At 39.6% G+C, this 27,543-nt stretch overlaps 1 protein-coding gene across 2 annotated transcripts in view; it reads right to left on the bottom strand.

The window, feature by feature from the left end:
• The window catches only part of MTMR9 (myotubularin related protein 9), an 80,858-nt gene that overhangs the window by 14,054 nt on the left and 39,261 nt on the right, over positions 1–27,543 (bottom strand). For both annotated transcript variants that reach the window (XM_068552101.1, XM_068552102.1), the window contains exons 6-8: positions 27,153–27,314; positions 6,050–6,191; positions 4,039–4,259 (exon numbers count right to left, since the gene is read on the bottom strand). In XM_068552101.1, coding sequence (XP_068408202.1) covers positions 4,039–4,259; positions 6,050–6,191; positions 27,153–27,314 — 525 coding nt within the window. The remainder of the gene's footprint in view (positions 1–4,038; positions 4,260–6,049; positions 6,192–27,152; positions 27,315–27,543) is intronic.

Genomic DNA, 27,543 nt, shown 5'->3' with positions numbered 1-27,543 from the left:
GAGCAACTGGGCCCATGAGCCACAATTACTGAGCCTGCGCATCTGGAGCCTGTGCTCCACAACAAGAGAGGCCGTGATAGTGAGAGGCCCGTGCACCGCGATGAAGAGTGGCCCCCACTTGCCACAACTAGAGAAAGCCCTCGCACAGAAACGAAGACCCAACACAGCCATAAATAAAATAAATAAAATAAATAAAAAATTTTTAAAAAGAAAAAAGAAAATGCTCCCTATTTCAAAAAAAACAAAAACAACACACTCAATAAATTAGGAATAGAAGGGAACTTCCTCAACATGGTAAAGGGTACTTATGAAAAGAAACACAGCTAACATCATACTCAACATCACACTCATGTGAAAGACTGAAAGCTTTCTCCCTAAGATCAGGAATAAAACAAGAGCGCCTGCTTTCACCACTGCCATTCAACACTGTACTGGAAATTCATTAGACATGAAAAAGAAAGAAAACACATCCAAAGTAGAAAGGAAGAAGTACAATGATCTCTACTTGGAAATAACATGATCCTATGCATAGAAAATCCCAAAGAATCCACACACACACACGAACTACTAGAGCTAATACATAAATTTGGCAAAACTTCAGGGTACAAGATAGACACACAAAAACAGTCACGTTTCTATATGCCAGCAGTGAATACTCCAAAAAAAAAAAAAAAACAATTCCATTTACAACAGCATTCAAAATATTAACATACCAAGAATAAATTTAACCGAAGAGGTAAAATATTTGTGTACTGAAAACTATAAAATATTGCTGAAAGGAATTAAAGACCTAAATAAATGGAAAGACATCCCATGTTCACAGACTGGAAGACAACATTGTTAAGGCAGTAATAACTACCCAAAGTGATCCACAGATTCCAATGCAATCTCTATCAAAATTTTCTTACAACTCAACAATAAAAAGACAAATAACCCAATGAAAAAATTGGCAAAAAATATCCAAATAGATATTTTTCCAAAGAAGTGATACACAAATGCCCAACAAACACATGCAAAGCTGATCAACACCACTGGTCCATTAAGGAAATGCAAATCACTATAATGAGATTTACACCACTTTACACCCACTAGGATGACTAAATCAAAAGGGCAGACAATAAAAAATGGTGGAGATGTGGAGAAACTGGAGCCCTCATACATTGCTGGTGGGAATGTAAAATGGTGCTGCCACTTTCTTTCACAGCTCCTCAAAATGTCAGTTACCATATGACCCACAATTCCACTCCTAGGTTTATATCTAAGATAAATGGATATATGTCCACACAAAAACTTGTATACAAATGTTTAATGCAGCATTATTTATGGTAGCCAAATGATGGAAACAACCCATTCTACAACATGGATGAACCTTGGAAATATACTTAGTGAAAGAAGCCAATCATAAAAGACCACATACTGTATGATTCCATTTATATGAAATATTCAAACAGGCAAATTTATAGACTAAGCAGATTTGTGGTTACCAGGGGCTAGGGGGTGGAGGGAGGGAAAATGGATAGTGACTGGCAATGGATATGGGGTTTGTTTTGGGGGCGATGAAAATGTTCTAAAATTAGGTGCAGTGCTGGCTGCACAACTCTGAATATACCATTAAAAAAATCACAATAAATACACTTTAAATGGCTGAATATTATGGTAAATGCATTATATCTCAATAAAGCTGTTTTTAAAAAATGTTACATCTTCCCTTTTAACTGAAGTCATCTTTTACCAAGAAGTTTCAGTGGTTTTTAAAGATTTTTTAAAAATCTTATTAGGCTAGTTAATACTCCAATCTCCCAAAGTCACAGGGTTCAAGTAATTTCAGACTTTGTATTCATAACAAATCTTAAAAGTTCTTATTCTTTAGTATGTAATATTTAAAAGGGAAAAAAAAGGATGGTCATTGCTTTCTCTTAGGTCATCTCTTCTGATTAAACTCTATTCTGACTAGCAGAATTCTAGAACAGAGATGAATAGAACCCTGAAGTCAGGAAGCATTAAACTTTTCATCTATTGTTAATAAGGAAAAAAATAGGGAAAAATTAATAATTTACGTTCTATTTGGATTAACTACAGTGTTACAGAATAGTTTCTGGGGTGGGAAGGGAAATATTAATGGCATCTCCATCACAAATCAATCCAAATCCTACTTTTTGGAAGTAGGCCTGTTCTTTTGGCATAAGTAATGAATTCAAATATAATAATGTAAGTATAATCATTTCTAGAAAGTCAACTTAAAATGATACTAAAATACCCAAAGTAAATTTCATTAATTGAAAAAACTGAGGTACGACGTTGAAAGATTCATTTAAGCCTAAATCATGAATGAACAGCTCAGGGACAATCCCAACCACCAACCTATCTGAAGGTTTTCACAGAGGTTTGCTTTTGCAATGCCAACATAATGTAATAGGGAAGAACAAATCTGGCTCCATACTGGATCTGTTTCTTTTACTTTAACCTTTGTATTCTACTGCTTTTGCTACAAGTTAATCACTAAAGGAATGTTGCTTATAGCTTAAAGAATACATAATGGCCCATCTGGGGAACCCTGTCTCCCATCCTGAGCAGTAAGCTAAAACACCTTTGTTTAGCTCCCAGGAAACATCCTGACGAGGCCCACCTGTGAAGGACTGCAGGGAGGAAGAAATGAACGCATCCCCTCCAGAGTCTGGCAGGAACCAGGAAACATTTGCAACAACTTATCACCTTGTTTTTTTTTCTTTTTCTTTTTTAATTTTACCTCCTTACCTCCCCCTCTTTGTTTTGTAAAAGAAACTAGCACCCAAACCCAGGCAAGATGGTTCTTTGAGACACTAGTCCACCATCTTCCCAGTCTGCTGGCTTTCTGAATAAAGTTGCTATTCCTTGCCCCAGCATCTCGTCTCTTGATTTACTGGCTTGTCGTGCAGCAAGCAGTACAAGCTTGGACTTGGTACCAATAAGACATTTTATCTTGAGCAAGTCAGTCCTGTCCCAACTCCGTATATTATCAGAGAAAACACTTAGAGCAAATGCCCTTGGGATACAGAAGAAACAGTGCAAATTATAAACACACCCATTAAATCAGTCAAACTGATCATATGAATCACGTGTGGCTGCAGTAACTACAGCCAAAGCACAGTGAGAAAACTGTGGTGACACAGAACTTTCTAGAGCAAATAGTTCTAAATTTTTCCCTACTTCTGAAGACAAGAATCTGTAAGAAACTCTAAAGTTGAAATATTGGCCAATTCAGCTTTAAGTAAAAAAAACATGTATTGCTCTATGTGCTTGAATTTCAAACAGGTAAAGATGCAATAATTCTATTCTTTTATGAAAACTGTTAATTGTTTAAATTTATTATTCAACTAAATGATGCCAGGTACCAGCCAAGGGACAAACCCTGCCTCCCACCCAGAGGAAGCCTTTAGATTGTACCCAAATGAGAAGATTACCAGTTAAGCATCTTTAATGATCATTCTGATATGAATCTTCTAATTAAACCTATAAACTTGATGGTGTCTGGGTTATGAAGTAAGATTGTATTGTCACTCTGGGCCTGAGGACAGTTTCTCGGTATAAGAGAGAAAAATCTAGAGCAGGAGTAGGAAGACCTGTACTACAGCCATACTTTTGGTGACCAACAGGCTGTGTGTCCCTGGACAAGTCATTCACTTCTCTGGATATTACCTTCCTAATCTATAAAATTGGATGGAGGGTAGAATTGAATTATATGTTAAAGCTTCTTCCAGATGTAAGATACTATGCTCCTATATAAGGAAAGTAACATTTTAATGGCTGCTCAATTATTCAAAGCTTTGTAATCAGTGTATGGACTAATTTTAATCAAATAGAACAAAATCCAGGATATGCTCTCACCTAGCATGTGATAGGCTCACAATAAATTACGTAATTTAATTTATACTAACTGTAACCTCTACCATCTTATAAATAACATTAATGTAGAACCAAATCCTGGTATCTTTTAGGAAATGACCAAAACAGCTAAAAATAAAATGCCCCCCCCCCCCCCCCCGTGAGCAGTGTACCCACCTTTCACTTTCATTGTTGCCCAGAAATGTTCCAAACTGTGAGGCATATGCATGCTCAAAGAGCATGATGAGGAGATTCTCATTAAATTCAAACGAACAAGGGAACTGACGAAGTATCTGCCACACACAGTCCAAGAAGAGAAGAAATACAGGCGACTCCCACTTCTGCTTACTATTACAATAGGCCGACTGTGCACAGCGCTGTTGGAATGGGTGACCAGCCTAAGAGAAAAGATGGAAATGCAGCAATCATATCCTAGTGAGAGCACACTGTAGTGCATTATTAACAAATTTCACACAGTTGCAACAAAACTATTAAATGGAACATCATATAATTTGGGTGGCTGCTCTTTAATGATTTCTTGGTTTAAGACAATCTTCAGCAACTAAGGAAAAAGACAAGATTTCCAAATACTTAACAAGGGCATATATACAGTTAGCCATAATGTCTGCAGTTGGTCTTGGAATATCAAATAGAAGAATAATGAACTTCAGTAATAATAAGCATAAAATAAGTCTTTCTAGGTCTGTAAAATCTGGAGCAAAGTCAAAGAACATAAAGCTCTTCAGGTATAAAACAAAGGACAGCTATCCCCTTCTATCCATCCAAAGCACTGTAGACTACTGCAAGCTACAGAAGCCTCACCACTAAATGCAGATAGATATGGGCTTCTCATAGACACATTTTATCAGGTTACTCCTGATAGTAAGTCTTTAATTACATACGAAAAAAAGTTACTGTCTTGAAGACATCTGTATGAATACTTTTCTATTAGAGACAAAGCTGTCTCTAGTCTCCCCCTCCCCCCAAAAAGAACTAGAAGAGTCTGTCATCTACTGACCAAAGGAAATTTAAGAATCATTTGGCTCTCTGGCCCACCCAGAACCTGAGTACTAACCTTATCCCCCCCAAATCACACCCTTCTAGGTATTTCATAGACATGCTTTATCTTTGGGTTCTCGTGCTACTTTATCTGACAAAGATAATGCCAGGAACATGGTAATATATAAATAAATCAGTCAGACTCATTTGTTTGTTTGCTATGCATCACAAGGAATGTAGTTGAATAAGATCTGCACCAAATATTTAGGATGGTCTGACTTAAACAGAGATAAAGGTCAGCTGTCAGGGTGGGTACACATGGTCAACAGAACAGCGTTAACACATAATAAATCTGAATTGTAACTAGAAGGGCCAGAGGTGATTCTTCTCCAGATACTTCCTTTCAAGATATATCTAAACATTTGTTTTCAATCACAATTATCTACTAAGTTACACGGTGTATATATATTTAAATTAACCTCTGGCCTGAAGGATTTCCATCTATTTTATGAGACCTTTATTTTAGCTGTCCTTCAGCATTATATAGGACGGCACTGTGTTGTGTCCTAGGGATAAACAGCTGAATTGGGCAAGGTTCCCTGAACTCAAAAGAAGTCACTGTATCTGAGCCTAGTTCAGGAAACAAGGTGTGAGGAAAATGGATCAATTTTATCTGTGAAGGAAGTTAAGGTCCCAGAGTCTTCATGAAAGTAGAGATATTTAGCTGGATCTTACAGGATGAGAAGGATTTCACCTGGCTGGGGAAGACGACAGGACAGAGCCAGGGGAGCAGAAGGGAGAAAGCACTGAATCACATGCCTTGTACTTACAAGTCCCCACTCCTCCTTCCCCCCTTGTTTATGTCTTTTATCTCTAGCAAGACTAAGTTCTGTGAGACAAGACCACGTTTTACACATTCTCTGTGTCTCCCCTATAGGTAACAAGGTACAACTAATAACGTTTGTCAGGGGAATGAAGTGCCAAATGAGCAATATAAGCAAAGAGGGAGACAGAAATCGAGAGGCAGTGAAGATCACAGGCATTTATTAAGAGGAAAAGAGATTAACTGTCCCCCAGAAAATTAAACATCTGAATCAATCAAAATTTCATATATTATATCCATTCCCACAAACCAGGATCAAACATCAATTAGGAGCAGTTCCTCTGTGGACAAAATAGCTTTTCTCACCTGAAGCCACTCTCTCTCTATCAAGGCCTCAAAGCCCTGGATGGTCCTGCTTCTTGGTTCCAAGATGATCTGGGCCAGGGAGGTAACCTGGAGTGTGGAATCAGTTCCTTCTGTTCCATGAATCAGTATGGAGGCTCCTTCCCTGGTAGGAAAATTCAGAGGACAAATGGGACACTCCTGACATGGTCAACCAACTCTGTTAATAATAAACATTTCTTGAGTATAACAGTTGAAAGTCTTTTGCATTCTGCTCTGTCCAGTAGGTGTAGAGTCTAAATGAGGTACATGAAGACAGCTTCCCTTGGGGAAAATATAAAACTATAAGTCCCAGATTTCATAGGGCAAGAACCCATTTACATTATAACAAATTTCATAAAACTGTTTCCTGAATGTTTTCTTCCTTTACAAAACCAGAAAGCAGACCTCATCACATTCATTAAATGCTGACCTTTTCTGCTTTAATAGTTAACTAAAGCCTTTTCTCATCAAGCCTAGAAACACACACTTAAAGTTATTTTTCTGTATCTCTCTGACCTTGATTCTACCTTTCCACCATCAGTTTACTGTAAGGATGCCTTCATAAACCATAATGAATCTGGAAAACAAGTCCTAAACCACACTTTGAGAAACATGAAAACAGGAAGAAAATTTTTAAAATATATATATATAAAAGTGTCAATCTAGGGACTGCCCTGGTGGCACAGTGGTTAAGACTCCATGCTCCCAATGCAGGGGGCCCAGGTTCGATCCCTGGTCAGGGAACTAGATCCCACATGCATGCCACAACTAAGAGTTTGCGTGCCACAACTAAGAGTTCACATGCCACAACTAAGGAGCCCACGTGCCACAACTAAGGAGCCAGCGACCCGCAACTAAGGAGCCCATGAGCCGCAATTAAGGAGCCCATGTGCTGCAACAAAGGAGCCGGCAAGCCATAACTAAGGAGCCCGCAAGCCACAACTAAGGAGTCCGCCTGCCGCAAATAAGACCTGGCGCAACCAAACAGACCCAGTGCAACCAAATAAAATAAATAAATTCCTTAGGGGAAAAAAAAAGTGTCAATCTAGAAAGTCAGTGGCAATGATACCACTATACACTCTGTAGGTGGTGCCTAGGACCCCATTACTCTAAAGAGTGGGAGGAAACACCAGAAACTAAACTACATTTTCTCCCCTCCCCTTCTTCTACCTCTTTTTATTGAAATGACAGTGAAGGAAATTGTGGAAAAAAGGAAAATGAGCTCACCACTTTCCCATAAAAGTTTTATGTTTGGCTACTGTTAATTCTTTCCTCATGTACAGATGTACTTTACATAGCTGTAACAAAAGGTAACTTATTATTTCTACTTTTATTATAAACATTTTCCCATGTTTCTATGTCATCTGTAGAAGTATTGTATACATAATATTCTATTAAGTGATGAACTACAATTTACTTAATCCTATAGTTGGACATTCAGGTCACTGCCAATTTTTGTTACACTTTAGATGGTGTACTTAGCTTTTTGTCTTTGGCTGAATTATTCTAGAGTTCTTAATTTGAAAATAAGACTCCCTGATGTTCACCTATGATTAGGTTAACAACCCCATTCTCAGGATGAAATCTAATGACTAGACTGAAGGGTATGAGCAAATGTTTTCAGGCTTTTGATATATATTAGATACATATCCTAGTTATCTGTGGTATACTCTAAATTTAATTCAATTAACTTAAGGTCTATTTTTACATTTTGAGTGTTGTAAGGGCAGATTGTTATGGAGATATAACTAATGAGCTAATATACATCAAAAAAGGGAACTCAAACATGGCAAAATAAACCAAAACCTTCAAGTCTCCTAGGAGTGTGGAAGTTCCTGTTTGTTTAAGGTAGCCCAAACTAAACAAAGGTGGAGATAGCAAACACTGTTCTGCCCCTAGGATTACTTTCACCTGCATCACCTCTTATTATGGCTGAAAACTTAGACAACATGGTTATAAGCGTTTATGACAATTCATGTTTCATAAGCAAACAAAGCCTCTGTACTCATCATGTAAGGGGAAATATTTTTAACTTAGGTTAAAAAACCCCAAACCCTTAATATATACATCTCAGCATTCTGTATTATTTATTTCTCTGCCACAGAAACTTGGTCTTTAACTCCCACATTTTATAAGATAAATGGGCTTCCCTTTGTTTTTCCTTCTTTATTTTTTTGGCTGCATTGGGTCTTGGTTGCGGCATGCAGGATCTTTTCGTTGCGCTGCGGGCTTCTCTCTAGTTGTGGCGTGTTGGTTTTCTCTCTCTAGTTGTGGCGCGCGGGCTCCAGAGTGTGTGGGCTCTGTAGTTCGCGGCACATGGGCTCTCTCATTGAGGCGCGCGAGTTCAGTAGTTGTGGCGTGTGGGCTTAGTTGCCCCGCAGCACGTGGGATCTTAGTTCCTCGACCAGGGATCAAAACCGTGTCCCCTGCATAGGAAGGTGGATTCTTTACCACTGGACCACCAGGGAAGTCCCTACACCAGGAATCCCGGGGAATCCTGATTCATGGCACTTGGTGACCCTGTGGTAAGTTGCTAACTCACCACACGATCTTAAGCAACCTGTTCTATTATCAATTTCTCATTAATTACTTTTAAAATTACATACATATTTCCCTAATTTGGAAGCATCAATAAAACAAATTAGGGCTTCCCTGGTGGCACAGTGGTTGAGAATCTGCCTGCCAATGCAGGGGACACGGGTTCAAGCCCTGGTCTGGGAAGATCCCACATGCTGCGGAGTAACTGGGCCCGTGAGCCACAATTACTGAGCCTGCGCGTCTGGAGGCTGTGCTCCGCAACAAGAGAGGCCGCGATAGTGAGAGGCCCGCGCACCGCGATGAAGAGTGGCCCCCGCTCACCGCAACTAGAGAAAGCCCTCGCACAGAAACGAAGACCCAACACAGCCAGAAATGAATAAATAAATACATAAATTTAAAAATAAAATAAAATAAAATAAAACAAATTAAAGTCTCAAAGAAAAGTGCCATCCAACTATGGTCGTGACAACACTTCTACCTACCTACTGTTTCCGTGGGAATCCCCTTCTTAAAAAGGGTATTCTAACAGAGGGCAGACAGCAGAAGCAAGAAGAACTACAATCCTGCAGCCTGTGGAACAAAAACCACATTCACAGAAAGATAGACAAGATGAAAAGGCAGGGGCTTCCCTGGTGGCGCAGCGGTTGAGAATCTGCCTGCCAATGCAGGGGACACGGGTTCAAGCCCTGGTCTGGGAAGATCCCACATGCCGTGCAGCAACTGGGCCCGTGAGCCACAACTACTGAGCGTGCAGGTCTGGAGCCTGTACTCCGCAACAAGAGAGGCCGCGATAGTGAGAGGCCCGCGCACCGCGATGAAGAGTGGCCCCCGCTTGCTGCAACTAGAGAAAGCCCTCACACAGAAACGAAGACCCAACACAGCCAAAAATAAAATAAATAAATAAATAAATATATTTTTTAAAAAAAAAAGCATCAATCAGGAAAAAACACCTCTTTAAAAAAAAAAAAGATGAAAAGGCAGAGGGCTATGTATCAGATGAAGGAACAAGATAAAACCCCAGAAAAACAACTAAATGAAGTGGAGATAGGCAACCTTCCAGAAAAAGAATTCAGAATAATGATAGTGAAGATGATCCAGGACCTCGGAATAAGAATGGAGGCAAAGGTCGAGAAGATGCAAGAAATGTTTAACAAAGACCTAGAAGAATTAAAGAACAAACAAACAGAGATGACCAATACAATAACTGAAATGAAAACTACACTAGAAGGAATCAATAGCAGAATAACTGAGGCAGAAGAACGGATAAGTGACCTGGAAGACAGAATGGTGGAATTCACTGCTGCGGAACAGACTAAAGAAAAAAGAATGAAAAGAAATGAAGACAGCCTAAGAGACCTCTGGGACAACATTAAACGCAACAACATTCGCATTATAGGGGTCCCAGAAGGAGAAGAGAGAGAGAAAGGACCAGAGAAAATATTTGAAGAGATTATAGTCGAAAACTTCCCTAACATGGGAAAGGAAATAGCCACCCAAGTCCGGGAAGCGCAGAGAGTCCCATACAGGATAAACCCAAGGAGAAACACGCCGAGACACATAGTAATCAAAGTGGCAAAAATTAAACACAAAGAAAAATTATTGAAAGCAGCAAGGGAAAAACGACAAATAACATACAAGGGAACTCCCATAAGGTTAACAGCTGATTTCTCAGCAGAAACTCTACAAGCCAGAAGGGAGTGGCATGATACACTTAAAGAGATGAAAGGGAAGAACCTACAACCAAGATTACTCTACCCAGCAAGGATCTCATTCAGATTCGATGGAGAAATCAAAAGCTTTACAGACAAGCAAAAGCTAAGAGAATTCAGCACCACCAAACCAGCTCTACAACAAATGCTAAAGGAACTTCTCTAAGTGGGAAACACAAGAGAAGAAAAGGATCTACAAACACGAACCCAAAACAATTAAGAAAATGGTCATAGGAACATACATATCGATAATTACCTTAAACGTGAATGGATTGCTCCAACCAAAAGACACAGGCTTGCTGAATGGATACAAAAACAAGACCCATATATATGCTGTCTACAAGAGACCCACTTCAGACCTAGGGACACATACAGAATGAAAGTGAGGGGATGGAAAAAGATATTCCATGCAAATGGAAATCAAAAGAAAGCTGGAACAGCTATACTTATATCAGATAAAACAGACTGTAAAATAAAGAATGTTACAAGAGACAAGGAAGGACGCCACATAATGATCAAGGGATCAATCCAAGAAGAAGATATAACAATTATAAATCTATATGCACCCAACAGAGGAGCACCTCAATACATAAGGCAACTGCTAACAGCTATAAAAGAGGAAATCGACAGTAACACAATAATAATGGGGGACTTTAACACCTCACTTACACGAATGGACAGATCATCCAAAATGAAAATAAATAAGGAAACAGAAGCTTTAAATGACACAATGGACCGGATAGATTTAATTTATATTTATAGGACATTCCATCCAAAAACAGCAGATCACACTTTCTTCTCAAGTGCGCACAGAACATTCTCCCGGATAGATCACATCTTGGGTCATAAATCAAGCCTCAGTAAATTTAAGAAAACTGAAATCATATCAAGCATCTTTTCTGACCACAACGCTATGAGATTAGAAATGAATTACAGGGGAAAAAAACGTAAAAAACACAAAAACATGGAGGCTAAACAATACGTTACTAAATAACCAAGAGATCACCGAAGAAATCAAAGAGGAAATCAAAAAAAACACCTAGAGACAAATGACAATGAAAACACGACCATCCAAAACCTACGAGATGCAGCAAAAGCAGTTCTAAGAGGGACGTTTATAGCTATACAAGCCTACCTCAAGAAACAAGAAAAATCTCAAATAAACAATCTAACCTTACACCTAAAGGAACTAGAGAAAGAACAAACAAAACCCAAAGTTAGCAGAAGGAAAGAAATCATAAAGATCAGAGCAGAAATAAATGAAATAGAAACAAACAAAACAATAGGCAAAGATCAATAAAACTAAAAGCTGGTTCTTTTAGAAGATAAACAAAATTGATAAAACATTAGCCAAACTCATCAAGAAAAGGAGGGAGAGGGCTCAAATCAATAAAATGAGAAATGAAAAAGGAGGCATAGAGGGAACTTTCCTCAACATAATAAAGGCCATATATGACAAACCCACAGCCAACATCGTCTTCAATGGTGAAAAACTGAAACCATTTCCACTAAGATCAGGAACAAGACAAGGTTGCCCACTCTCACCACTATTATTCAACATAGTTTTGGAAGTGTTAGCCACGGCAATCAGAGAAGAAAAAGAAATAAAAGGAATCCAAATTGGAAAAGAAGAAGTAAAGCTGTCACTGTTTGCAGATGACATGATACTATACATAGAGAATCCTAAAGATGCTACCAGAAAACTACTAGAGCTAATCAATGAATCTGGTAAAATTGCAGGATACAAAATTAATGCACAGAAATCTCTTGCATTCCTATACACTAATGATGAAAAATCTGAAAGAGAAATTAAGGAAACACTCCCATTTACCACTGCAACAAAAAGAATAAAATACCTAGGAATAAACCTTCCTAGGGAGACAAAAGACCTGTATGCAGAAAACTATAAGACACTGATGAAAGAAATTAAAGATGATACCAACAGATGGAGAGATATACCATGTTCTTGGATTGGAAGAATCAATATTGTGAACATTACTATACTACCCAAAGCAATCTACAGATTCAATGCAATCCCTATCAAATTACCAATGGCATTTTTTACGGAACTAGAACAAATAATTTTAAAATTTGTATGGAGACACAAAAGGCCCCGAATAGCCAAAGCAGTCTTGAGGGAAGAAAACGGAGCTGGAGGAAGCAGACTCCCTGACTTCACACTGTACTACAAAGCTACAGTAATCAAGACAATATGGTACTGGCACAAAAACAGAAACATAGATCAATGGAACAAGATAGAAAGCCCAGAGATAAACCCACGCACCTATGGTCAACTAATCTATGACAGAGGAGGCAAAGATATACAGTGGAGAAAAGACAGTCTCTTCAATGAGTGGTGCTGGGAAAACTGGACAGCTACATGTAAAAGAATGAAATTAGGACACTCCCTAACACCATACACAAAAATAAACTCAAAATAGATTCAAGACCTAAATGTAAGACCGGACACTATAAAACTCTTAGAGGAAAACATAGGCAGAACACTCTTTGACATAAATCACAGCAAGATCTTTTTTGATCCACCTCCTAGAGTAATGGAAATAAAAATAAACAAATGGGACCTAATGAAATTTAAAAGCTTTTGCACAGCAAAGGAAACCATAAACAAGACGAAAAGACAACCCTCAGAATAGGAGAACATATTTGCAAACGAATCATCGGACAAAGGATTAATCTCCAAAATACATAAACAGCTCATGCAGCTCAATATTAAACAAACAAACAACCAAATCCAAAAATGGGCAGAAGACCTAAGTAGACATTTCTCCAAAGAAGACATACAGATGGCCAAGAAGCACATGAAAAGCTGCTCAACATCACTAATTATTAGAGAAATGCAAATCAAAACTACAATGAGGTATCACCTCACAGCGGTCAGAATGGGTATCATCAGAAAATCTATGAACAACAAATGCTGGAGAGGGTGTGGAGAAAAGGGAACCCTCTTGCACTGTCGGTGGGAATGTAAATTGATACAGCCACTATGGAGAACAGTATGGAGGTTCCTTAAAAAACTAAACATAGAATTACCATATGATCCAGCAATCCCACTACTGGGCATATACGCAGAGAAAACCATAATTCAAAAAGACACATGCACCCCAATATTCATTGCAGCACTGTTTACAATAGCCAGGTCATGGAAGCAACCTAAATGCCCATCGACAGATGAATGGATAAAGAAGTTGTGGTACATATATACAATGGAATATTACTCAGCCATAAAAAGGAACGAAATTGAGTCATTTGTTGAGACGTGGATGGATCTAGAGACTGTCATACAGAGTGAAGTAAGTCAGAAAGAGAAAAACAAATATCGTATATTAATGCATGTATGTGGAACCTAGAAAAATGGTACAGATGAGCCAGTTTGCAGGGCAGAAGTTGAGATACAGATGTAGAGAACAAACGTATGGACACCAAGGGGGGAAAACCGTGGGGGGTTGGGGATGGTGTGCTGAATTGGGCGATTGGGATTGACATGTATACACTGATGTGTATAAAACTGATGACTAATAAGAACCTGCTGTATAAAAAAAACAAAACAAAAAACTAATACTAAACTTTCTTTGGGTTATTTGTATGGAAATATGTTAATATAAATGCTTCAGACATTACATGAAATTCCTAAAAATCTTATATGTTCTGGTATAATAAGTCATAATTCTAGTTATTACTTTAAAATGTGTATCTCAGAAATAACTAAATTTCCTTGTCAATTGCATTATTATGAACTTTCATCAGATCTTTAACCGTGGTCATTTTTATGTCTTTTGTCATTTACAGGCAGTTCTGGGTGTACTGTGATGCTTTTGCAAAAATGTTCCTATAAAAGGGTTTCATCTTCAAGAAATTCATGGAAAAGACTCTGACAAGTACAGGTTTCTGGTAATGACTATACTGCTGAATTGAATGAATAAGCATTTTCAGAACGCTAATGGAAAACTGATGAATCCATAAAAGTGCTAACAAAAGATCAAGATGAAAAAAAAATTAATTACATGGGACTGAGTGAACTGATGAGGATGATTATAATTTTTGTGACTTTGTTTGAATAAAAAAAAATGTTAATAAAAAAAAACAAAGGTAAATGATCTGTAATGTGCTTGGAAGCATCAAAAAGTAAGACAAATTAATGGACAGATCGGATGAATAAATGGAAAGAGACGTCATAAAAAAAAAACCAAAACAATGCATGTATGAAAACGGAATCCTAACATCATCAATTAAATTGTTCCATCATATCTAAGAATGCATGCTACTGTCTATGTAAATTTTTTGTAGTCAATATCCTTTTTTCAAAGCTGAGAACAACTGAATCTTCTTGATGACTTAGGAAAAAACAAAAGTAGGCATTTTCTTTTCGGGTTTGATAATTTAGCCAGTTCTCTCGCCAGTATCTGTGTATGTGTGGTCGGCACATTAACAATTGCTGTCCTGATTATACTGTCTGATTATACTGTCTAATTAATGTTGAACCTAAAATTTTTACTTAATCACAGAGCTACATATAGTACTAAAACGTCTACCTCAAGCCCAAGTCACGGCTTCTGGCTTGTCACTTATGACCTGTCTTTGTGGAAATATTAGAATTAACCCCTCAGTGTGCTGGGAAAACTGGACAGCTACATGTAAAAGAATGAAATTAGAACATTCTCTAACACCATACACAAAAATAAACTCAAAATGGATTAAAGAACTAAATGTAAGACCAGATACTATAAAACTCTTGGAGGAAAACATAGGCAGAACACTCTTTGACATAAATCACAGCAATATCTTTTTGAATCCACCTCCTAGAGTAATGAAGATAAAAACAAAGTGACAGGGGGGAGGAGAGAAGATGGCGGAAGAGTAAGACGCGGACATCACCTTCCTTCCCACAGATACAGTAGAAATACATCTACACGTGGAACTGCTCCTACAGAACACCCACTGAACGCTGGCAGAAGACGTCCGACCTCCAAAAAGGCAAGAAACTCCCCCTGTACTTGGGTAGGGCAAAAGAAAAAAGAAATAACAGAGACAAAAGAATAGGGACGGCACCTGCACCAGTGGGAGGGAGCTGTGAAGGAGGAAAGGTCTCCACGCACTAGGAAGCCCCTTCGCGGGCAGAGACTGCGGGTGGCGGAGGGGGGAGCTTCGGAGCCACGGAGGAGAGCGCAGCCACAGGGGTGCGGAGGGCAAAGCGGAGAGACTCCCGCACAGAGGCTCGGTGCCGAGCAGCACTCACCAGCCCGAGAGGCTTGTCTGCTCAGCCGCCGGGGCGGGCGGGGCTGGGAGCTGAGGCTCGGGCTTCGGTCGGATCGCAGGGAGAGGACTGGGGTTGGCGGCGTGAACACAGCCTGAAGGGGTTAGTGCACCACAGCTAGCCGGGAGGGAAAAGGTCTGCAGCTGCCGAAGAGGCAAGAGACTTTTTCTTCCCTCTTTGTTTCCTGGTGCGCGAGGAGAGGGGATTCAGAGCGCCGCCTAAACGAGCTTCAGAGACGGGTGCGAGCCGCAGCTAACAGCGCGGATCCCACAGCAACAGGGGCGCAGAGGAAAAAGCGGAGAGACTCCCGCACAGAGGCTCGGCGCCGAGCAGCGCTCACCAGCCCGAGAGGCTTGTCTGCTCCCCCGCCGGGGCGGGCAGGGCTGGGAGCTGAGGCTCGGGCTTCGGTCGGATCGCAGGGAGAGGACTGGGGCTGGCGGCGTGAACACAGCCTGAAGGGGTTAGCGCACCACAGCTGGCTGGGAGGGAGACCGGGAAAAAGTCTGCAGCTTCCGAAGAGGCAAGAGACTTTTTCTTGCCTCTTTGTTTCGCTGCGCGCAAGGAGAGGGGATTCAGAGCGCCGCCTAAACGAACTCCAGAGAAGGGCGCGAGCGGCGGCGATCAGCGCGGACCCCAGAGACGGGCGTGAGACGCTGGGGCTGCTGCTGCCGCCACCAAGAAGCCTGTGTGTGAGCACAGGTCACTCTCCACACCGCCCCTCCCGGGAGCCGGTGCAGCCCGCCACTGCCAGGGTCCCATGATCCAGGGACAAATTCCCCGGGAGAACGCACTGCGCGCCTCAGGCTGGTGCAACGTCACGCCGGCCTCTGCCGCCGCAGGCTCGCCCCGCCTCCTCCGTACCCCTCCCTCCCCCCGCCTGAGTGAGCCAGCGCCCCCGAAGCAGCGGCTCCTTTAACCCCGTTCTGTCTGGGCGGGGAATAGACGCCCTCAGGCGACCTACACGCAGAGGCGGGTCCAAATCCAAAGCTGAACCCCAGGAGCTATGCGAACAGGGAAGAGAAGGGGAAATCTCTCCCAGCAGCCTCAGAACCAGCGGATTAAAACTCCGCAAACAACTTGATGTGCCTGCATCTGTTGAATACCTGAATAGACAACAAATCATCCCAAATTCAGGAGGTGGACTTTGGGAGCAGGATATATTAATTTTTCCCCTTTTCCTTTTTTTTGTGAGTGTATATGTATATGCTTCTGGGTGAGATTTTGTCTGTATAGCTTTGCTTTACAATAGCTTTATTTTACTTCACTATATTATAGCCTCTTTCTTTCTTTCTTTCTTTCTATTTTTTCTCCCTTTTACTCTGAGCCGTGTGGACGAAAGGCTCTTGGTGCTCCAGCCAGGCATCAGGGCCGTGCCTCTGAGGTGGGAGAGCCAACTTCAGGACACTGGTCCACAAGAGACCTCCCAGCTCCACGTAATACCAAACGGCAAAAATCTCTCAGAGATCTCCATCTCAACACCAAGACCCAGCTTCACTCAATGACCAGCAAGCTACAGTGCTGAACACCCTATGCCAAACAACTAGCAAGACAGGAACACAGCCCCATCCATTAGCAGAGAGGCTGCCTAGAGTCATAATAAGGCTACAGACACCCCAAAATACACCACCAGATGTGGATGTGCCCACCAGAAAGACAAGATCCAGCCTCATCCACCAGAGCTCAGGCACTAGTTCCCTACACCAGGAAGCCTACACAACCCACTGAACCAACCTTAGCCACTGGGGACAGATACCAAAAACAACGGGAACTACAAACCTGCAGTCTGTGAAAAGGAGACCCCAAACACAGTAAGATAAGCAAAATGAGAAGACAGAAAAACACACAGCAGATGAAGGAGCAGGGTCAAAACACACCAGACTTAACAAATGAAGAGGAAATAGGTAGTCTACCTGAAAAAGAATTCAGAATAATGATAGTAAGGATGATCCAAAATCTTGGAAATAGAATAGAGAAAACGCAAGAAACATTTAACAAGGACGTAGAAGAACTAAAGAGGAACCAAGCAATGATGAAAAACACAATAAATGAAATTAAAAATACTCTAGATGGGATCAATAGCAGAATAACTGAGGCAGAAGAAAGGATAAGTGACCTGGAAGATAAAATGGTGGAAATAACTACTACAGAGCAGGATAAAGAAAAAAGAATGAAAAGAACTGAGGACAGTCTCAGAGACCTCTGGGACAACATTAAACGCACCAACATTCGAATTATAGGGGTCCCAGAAGAAGAAGAGAAAAAGAAAGGGACTGCGAAAATATTTGAAGAGATTATAGTTGAAAACTTCCCTAATATGGGAAAGGAAAGAGTTAATCAAGTCCTGGAAGCACAGAGAGTCCCATACAGGATAAGCCCAAGGAGAAACACGCCAAGACACATATTAATCAAACTGTCAAAAATTAAATATAAGGAAAACATATTAAAGGCAGCAAGGGAAAAAAAACAAATAACACACAAGGGAATCCCCATAAGGTTAACATCTGATCTTTCAGCAGAAACTCTGCAAGCCAGAAGGGAGTGGCAGGATATACTTAAAGTGATGAAGGAAAAAAACCTACAACCAAGATTACTCTACCCAGCAAGGATCTCATTCAGATTCGATGGAGAAATTACAACCTTTACAGACAAGCAAAAGCTGAGAGAGTTCAGCACCACCAAACCACCTTAACAACAAATGCTAAAGGAACTTCTCTAGGCAAGAAACACAAGAGCAGGAAAACACCTACAATAACAAACCCAAAACATTTAAGAAAATGGGAATAGGAACATACATATCGATAATTACCTTGAATGTAAATGGATTAAATGCTCCCACCAAAAGACACAGGCTGGCTGAATGGATACAAAAACAAGACCCATATATATGCTGTCTACAAGAGACCCACTTCAGACCTAGAGACACATACAGACTGAAAGTGAGGGGCTGGAAAAAGATATTCCATGCAAATGGAAATCAAAAGAAAGCTGGAGTAGCAATTCTCATATCAGACAAAATAGACTTTAAAATAAAGACTATTACAAGAGACAAAGAAGGACACTATATAATGATCAAGGGATCGATCCAAGAGGAAGCTATAACAATTGTAAATATTTATGCACCCAACATAGGAGCACCTCAATACATAAGGCAAATACTAACAGCCATAAAAGGGGAAATCGACAGCAACACAATCATAGTAGGGGACTTTAACACCCCACTTTCACCAATGGACAGATCATCCAAAATGAAAATAAATAAGGAAACACAAGCTTTAAATGATACATTAAACAAGATGGACTTAATTGATATTTATAGGACATTCCACCCAAAAACAACAGAATACACATTTTTCTCAAGTGCTCATGGAACATTCTCCAGGATAGATCATATCTTGGGTCACAAATCAAGCCTTGGTAAATTTAAGAAAATTGAAATCGTATCAAGTATCTTTTCCGACCACAACGCTATGAGACTAGATATCAATTACAGGAAAAGATCTGTAAAAAATACAAACACATGGAGGCTACACAATACATTACTTAATAACAAAGTGATTACTGAAGAAATCAAAGGGGAAATCAAAAAATACCTAGAAACAAATGACAATGGAGATACGACGACCCAAAACCTATGGGACGCAGCAAAAGCAGTGCTAAGAGGGAAGTTTATAGCAATACAAGCCTACCTCAAGAAACAGGAAACATCTCGAATAAACAACCTAACCTTGCACCTGAAGCAATTAGAGAAAGAAGAACAAAAAAACCCCAAAGCCAGCAGAAGGAAAGAAATTATAAAGATCAGGTCAGAAATAAATGAAAAAGAAATGAAGGAAACAATAGCAAAAATCAATGAAACTAAAAGCTGGTTCTTTGAGAAGATAAACAAAATTGATAAACCATTAGCCAGACTCATCAAGAGAAAAAGGGAGAAGACTCAAATCAGTAGAATTAGAAATGAAAAAGGAGAAGTAACCACTGACACTGCAGAAATACAAAAGATCATGAGAGATTACTACAAGCAACTCTATGCCAATAAAATGGACAACCTGGAAGAAATGGACAGATTCTTAGAAATGCACAAACTGCCGAGACTGAACCAGGAAGAAATAGAAAATATGAACAGACCAATCACAAGCACTGAAATTGAAACTGTGATTAAAAACCTTCCAACAAACAAAAGCCCAGGACCAGATGGCTTCACAGGCGAATTCTATCAAACATTTAGAGAAGAGCTAACACCTATCCTTCTCAAACTCTTCCAAAATATTGCAGAGGGAGGAACACTCCCAAACTCATTCTACGAGGCCACCATCACCCTGATACCAAAACCAGACAAAGATGTCACAAAGAAAGAAAACTACAGGCCAATATCACTGATGAACATAGATGCAAAAATCCTCAACAAAATACTAGCAAGCAGAATCCAACAGCACATTAAAAGGATCATACACCATGATCAAGTGGGGTTTATCCCAGGAATGCAAGGATTCTTCAGTATACGCAAATCAATCAATGTGATACACCATATTAACAAATTGAAGGAGAAAAACCACATGATCATCTCAATAGATGCAGAGAAAGCTTTTGACAAAATTCAACACCCATTTATGATAAAAGCCCTGCAGAAAGTAGGTATAGAGGGAACTTTCCTCAACATAATAAAGGCCATATATGACAAACCCACAGCCAACATTGTCCTCAATGGTGAAAAACTGAAACCATTTCCACTAAGATCAGGAACAAGACAAGGTTGCCCACTCTCACCACTACTGTTCAACATAGTTTTGGAAGTGTTAGCCACAGCAATCAGAGAAGACAAGGAAATAAAAGGAATCCAAATCGGAAGAGAAGAAGTAAAGCTGTCACTATTTGCAGATGACATGATACTATACATAGAGAATCGTAAAGATGCTACCAGAAAACTCCTAGAGCTAATCAATGAATTTGGTAAAGTAGCAGGATACAAAATAAATGCACAGAAATCTCTTGCATTTCTATACACTAATGACGAAAAATCTGAAAGTGAAATGAAGAAAACACTCCCATTTACCATTGCAACAAAAAGAATAAAATATCTAGGAATAAACCTACCTAAGGAGACAAAAGACCTGTATGCAGAAAATTATAAGACACTGATGAAAGAAATTAAAGATGATACAAATAGATGGAGAGATATACCATGTTCCTGGATTGGAAGAATCAACACTGTGAAAATGACTCTACTACCCAAAGCAATCTACAGATTCAATGCAATCCCTATCAAACTACCACTGGCATTTTTCACAGAACTAGAACAAAAAATTTCACAATTTGTATGGAAACACAAAAGACCCCGAATAGCCAAAGCAATCTTGAGAACGAAAAATGGAGCTGGGGGAATCAGGCTCCCTGACTTCAGACTATATTACAAAGCTTCAGTAATCAAGACAGTTTGGTACTGGCACAAAAACAGAAATATAGATCAATGGAACAGGATAGAAAGCCCAGAGATAAACCCACACACATATGGTCACCTTATCTTTGATAAAGGAGGCAAGCATATACAGTGGAGAAAAGACAGCCTCTTCAATAAGTGGTGCTGGGAAAATTGGACAGGTACATGTAAAAGTATGAAATTAGAACACTCCCTGACACCATGCACAAAAATAAACTCAAAATGGATTAAAGACCTAAGTGTAAGGGCAGACACTATCAAACTCTTAGAGGAAAACATAGGCAGAACACTCTATGACATACATCACAGCAAGATTCTTTTTGACCCAGCTCCCAGAGAAATGGAAATAAGAACACAAATAAACAAATGGGACCTAATGAAACTTAAAAGCTTTTGCACAGCAAAGGAAACCATAAACAAGACCAAAAGACAACCATCAGAATGGGAGAAAATATTTGCAAATGAAGCAACTGACAAAGGATTAATCTCCAAGATTTACAAGCAGCTCATGCAGCTCAATAACAAAAAAACCAACAACCCAATCCAAAAATGGGCAGAAGACCTAAATAGACATTTCTCCAAAGAAGATATACAGATGGCCTACAGACACATGAAAGAATGCTCAACATCATTAATCATTAGAGAAATGCAAATCAAAACTACAATGAGATATCATCTCACACCGGTCAGAATGGCCATCATCAAAAAATCTAGAAACAATAAGTGCTGGAGAGGGTGTGGAGGAAAGGGAACACTCTTGCACTGTTGGTGGGAATGTAAATTGATACAGCCACTATGGAGAACAGTATGGAGGTTCCTTAAAAAACTACAAATAGAACTACCATACGACCCAGCAATCCCAATACTGGGCATATACCCTGAGAAAACCATAGGTCAAAAAGAGGCATGTACCAAAATGTTCATTGCAGCTCTATTTACAATAGCCAGGACATGGAAGCAACCTAAATGTCCATCGACAGATGAATGGATAAAGAAGATGTGGCACATATATACAATGGAATATTACTCAGCCATAAAAAGAAATGAAATGGAGGTATTTGTAATGAGGTGGATGGAGTTAGAGTCTGTCATACAGAGTGAAGTAAGTCAGAAAGAGAAAAACAAATACAGTATGCTAACACATATATATGGAATCTAAGGGAAAAAAAAAAAAAAAAAGGCCATGAAGAACCTAGTGGCAAGACGGGAATAAAGACACAGACCTACTAGAGAATGGACTTGAGGATATGGGGAGGGGGTGGGGTGAGATGTGACAGGGTAAGAGAGTGTCATGGACATATATACACTACCAAATGTAAAATAGATAACTAGTGGGAAGCAGCCGCACAGCACAGGGAGATCAGCTCGGTGCTTTGTGACCACCTAGAGGGGTGGGATGGGGAGGGTGGGAGGGAGGGAGATGCAAGAGGGAAGAGAAATGGGAACATATTGTATATGTATAACTGATTCACTTTGTTATAAAGCACAAGCTAACACACCATTGTAAGGCAATTATACTTCAATAAAGATGTTTAAAAAAAAAAACAAAGTGACACAGCAGTGTAAAGCAACTATATTCCAATAAAAAAAAAAAAGAAAAACAAAAATAAACAAATGGGACCGAATAAACTTAAAAGTGGGACTTCCCTGGTGGCACAGTTGTTAGGGATCTGCCTGCCAATGCAGGGGACACGGGTTCGATCCCTGGTCCGGGAAGATCCCACATGCTACAGAGCAACTAAGCCCGTGCGCAACAACTACTGAGCCTGCGCTCTACAGCCTGCGAGCCACAACTACTGAAGCCCGTGCACCTAGAGCCTGTGGTCCACAACAAGAGAAGCCACCGCAATGAGAAGCCCGCACACCTCAACGAAGAGTAGCCCCTGCTCGCCGCAACTAGAGAAAGCCTGTGTGCAGCAACACAGACCCAATGCAGCCAGAAAAAAAAAAACTTAAAAGCTTTTGCACAGCAAAGGAAACCATAAACAAAATGAAAAGAAAACCCACAGAATGGGAGAAAATATTTGCAAATGAAGCAACTGACAAGGGATTAATCTCCAAAATATACAAACAGATGATGCAGAAAACAAATAACCCAATCAAAAAATGGGCAGAAGATATAAATAGACATTTCTCCAAAGAAGACATACAGATGGCCAAAAAGCACATGAAAAGATGCTCAACATCGCTAATTATTAGAGAAATGCAAATCAAAACTACTGAGGTATCCCCTCACACCGGTCAGAATGGCCATCATCAAAAAGTCTACAAACAATAAATGCTGGAGAGGGTGTGGAGAAAAGGGAACCTTCCTACACTATTGGTGGGAATGTAAATTGATATAGCCACTATGGAAAACAGTACGGAGGTTCCTCAAAAAACTAAAAATAGAGCTACCATATGATCCAGCAATCCCACTCCTGGGCATATATCTGGAGAAAACCATACTTCGAAAAGATACATGCACCTCAGTGTTCATTGCAGCACTGTTTACAATAGCCAAGACATGGAAGCAACCTAAAGGTCCATCGATAGGTGAATGGATAAAGAAGATGTGGCCCATATGCACAATGGAATACTACTCGGCCATGAAAAGGAACGAAATTGGGTCATTTGTAGAGACGTGGATGGATCTAGAGACTGTCATACAGAGTGAAGTAAGGCAGAAAGAGAAAAACAAATATAGTATATTAATGCATATATGTGGATCCTAGAAAAATGGTACAGATGAACTCGTTTGCAGGGCAGAAATTGAGACACAGATGTAGAGAACAAACGTACGGACGCCAAGGGGGTAAAGTGGTGGGGGTGGGGGTGGGGGTGTGATGAGAGTTGGGAAATTGGGATTGACATGTATACACTGATGTGTATAAAATGAATGAAAAAAGAATGAAATAATGCCTTTTGCAGCAACATGGATGGACCTAGAGATGATCATACTAAGTGAAGTTAGACAGAGAAAGACAAATATCAAATCTTATCACTTATATGTGGAATCTAAAAAAGATGATACAAATGAACTTATTTACAAAACAGAAACTGACTCACAGACTTAGAAAACAGACTTATGGTTACCAAAGGGAAAGGAGGGGAAGGGATAAATTAGGAGGTTGGGATTAACATATACACACTACTATATATAAAATAGATAATCAGCAAGCACCTACTGTAGAGCACAGGGAACTCTACTCAGTACTCTGTAATAATCTATATGGGAAAAGGATCTGAAAAAGAATAGATATATGTATATGTATAACTAAATCACTTTGCTGTACACCTGAAACTAATACAACACTGTAAATCAAATATACTTCAATTAATTAAAGAAAGGAATTAACTACTTAGGAGTATAAAATAATTTTATGACTCTAGAAAGTTTTATTTTGTAATTATTTTCATATTTCTTTTTTAAGTTGTTTAGAAATGAATAACAAAATATGTTTTCCCCCTCCAAAGGTCTAGCTTTAATATGATATCAATATGTTTTTTCTGGCAGACAAATAGATTATTATTTTAAATAACTCAGTTGATAGGAAGATATCTTTGGAAGCTTTCCTTGTGTACATATACTAGCCCCTGGGAATTAAATACTGGTGTCAGGGCTAGGTTTAGAATTTGACCCAAAATAAGCATGCAAAATGCTTGCACAAAAAGAAAAATCCCTCTGATAAACTGAAAAACATTATAAAATCAGTAACTACCAGTGACATTATCTGTTGTTCTTCTTGGTTGTAAGTATTTCTCATTTTATTCAGAGACGTATGTTTTTGTTGATGAAATTGCTGGTGTGCAAACATTTAAAAATTAACCCCCCAAAAGGCAACTGGGGTCACATCTGCCCTATTTTAAAACAGCAGCCTAGATTTTTCTTTTAATATAGAAGGATAATGTATCAAAATATTTCGTGTTCCATCTTGCACAAGAGTGGGGCAAGTTTTCACGCTTTCCTATAGAAAAAGTTGTTAGCATATATTAATGTGCTCCCAGAGTCTTCCTTCAGCTTTCTGAAGCAAACAAGGAGTCCCTTCTGAAACAACCAAGGGATGGGCATTTTTCCCTCACATCCTTACTGGGTACTCTGAAATAGATTTGCTCTCCCAGCTAGAAGTTTGTATGTTAACCATCCCTGATGTTACTTAAACCAAAAAGAACAACAACCACAAACAAACAAAATAGCATAGAAAATACCAGAGCAGAACAACAGCCATTTAAAGATCCAGGAAAAGATCCAGAGACATACACTCAGGGGTCTATCTGTGTTATTCCTTAATTATTTCTTACAAAAAGGTTGGAATCTCAGCACTGCCACTTGGGCTGTAATCAGTACAACTCAGGCAACCTACTCTGATTTTATTTTTCCTTATCTATAGAGGTAGGGTAATAATACATAACAAGGTTGTTTGGAAGCTTAAATGAAATTATATATGTATAGGAATTTGAGACATGACTGAGGCAAATCAACAAAGAATAATGCAGGTAGACTCAGAAGTTCAATCCAGGAAAGAAAGAAAAAAGGTGACTGAGGTGGACATGTGGTTTATGAAAAGCAACGTGCCTGTTGATGTTTAAACTGTTCTTTGAAGACAAGGCTTTTGTTCTACTTGAGATACAGAAGGACAAAATCCAGGAGAAACAGCTCAGTGCTCCTTGGACTGCTCTGGCCATTACTCCTGGCAGGGCTTCAATACCAATTGAACGTGACGGTAACAGTCATTTAGAAAACAGGAAGGAATAAAAGAGACAATGGAAACAAGATGGGAAAGAAATTAAATTTAAGGCATTCTTTTAAAAATCTGGTTTGCAGAAAACCTCCTTTCAGTCTTTGTCCTGTCTGCTTTCAAGTGGAGTAACTGATGCCTTATCAAGGAGACATCTATTCTCTGTGGAAGCTAATGAAGACATTAGAGTAGATATGGACCAAGACAAGGACTTAGCCAGCTCTTCTAGGGCCTGTTGCAGCATCCTGTGTGAATGCAGATCGGTGTTCTAATTGAAATTCATGTTTATGTGGGTTCATTTTTAAGCAAAGTGTTCTCTGTCTTTGAATTGGCTGCTAGGAAGCTCAGCACCCTCCTCCACCCCATCTTTGCAAGTGTATAAGATTTTAAAACGACTTCCCCTGGTGGTGCAGTCGTTAAGAATCTGCCTGCCAATGCAGGGGACACGGGTTTGAGCCCTGGTCCTGGAAGATCCCACATGCTGCGGAGCAACTAAGCCCGTGCGCCACAACTACTGAGCCTGCGTGCCACAACTACTGAAGCCCACACGCCTAGAGCCTGTACTCCGCAACAAGAGAAGCCACCACAATGAGAAGCCCGCACACCACAATGAAGAGAAGCCCCCGCTTGCGGCAGTTAGAGAAAGCCCGCATGCAGCAACGAAGACCCAATGCGGCCCTAAATAAATAAATACATTTATTTAAAAAAAAAAAAAAACAGGTTTAAAATGAAAAATAAAATAAAAGGGCATTCTAAGCTTCTGCAACAACTTATAACAATCCTTCTGCCCCTGTTCAAGTCTTCTGCCTCAAGTCTCAAGGATTAGCAACTTTCAACTGAGTGAATAAACTAAAATCACTTCATATACTTCACATCACTACCATCCGGTTTTCTCAACTTGAGATCCAGATATAACTGCACATATCAAGTAGTTTGTGACAAGATAGCTGAGACATTAGAAAGGATCATTTACTGTGTAACAAAATTACATGTTTCCTTCCATTGCTATTTCAAAAGTTCCTTGAAGGCCAAGTTTGGCCCTCTGAGGAGAAATAAGAAAACTTCTTTTCATTCTTTTTCAGTCTAAGAAAAGGAAAATTGGTAGATTCACATTTTAAGGATTTTTATAGAAAAAAATAGGTCCTTTAGTACTTAAAAAATTTTTGTCATGGAAGACATGTATATGTACATGGTTCACATTCATTCAACAAACATTATCAATTAAATGCCAGACTCTACACACACACTTCACTGACACTGAATGGCACTATCTTCTATAGTTATTTATAAAATGATGTGAACATAAGATACAGACAGGCATGAACAGTAACACAATACACAACCACAGGTCTGGATGGAAGCAAAGTCTAGTTGGTGTGAGTGCCCCGCTCCAGAACCCTGCGACGCACTTTACCTGTCGAGACACTGAGCTGCCAGACAGGCAGTTGTCAGAATCTCTTTGATGTGAGTCAGCCAGTTGGAGGCCTCCAATCTACTGAGCCATCGGTCCATGTTATGTGTTTGGTCATTACAAGCTTCCACGAGTTTGATTAAACTCTCCTGAAGAATGTGATACCTTTCAAAAACAAGAAAAAGTTAAAAAGAAGAAAGAAAGAAAACAGAACATAGAACAATGAAGGAAGAAACCAAATCAAAAACTCAGCCTCCAATATATATCCAAGGGCAAAAGCAGCTCAAAATACTATAAAAATATTTACCTTGCTATATAATAACTTATAGGGTTAAAGACTGAAAAACTAATATTTAAACATGATTGTGAAATGCTTAAAATGCCTGCAATGGTA

This window comes from Eschrichtius robustus, chromosome 10 (genome assembly GCF_028021215.1).
Source record: "Eschrichtius robustus isolate mEscRob2 chromosome 10, mEscRob2.pri, whole genome shotgun sequence".
NCBI classification, from domain to species: Eukaryota; Metazoa; Chordata; class Mammalia; order Artiodactyla; family Eschrichtiidae; genus Eschrichtius; species Eschrichtius robustus.
Note: the sequence above shows the minus strand (reverse complement) of the source record. Positions and strands in the feature narration are given on the sequence as shown.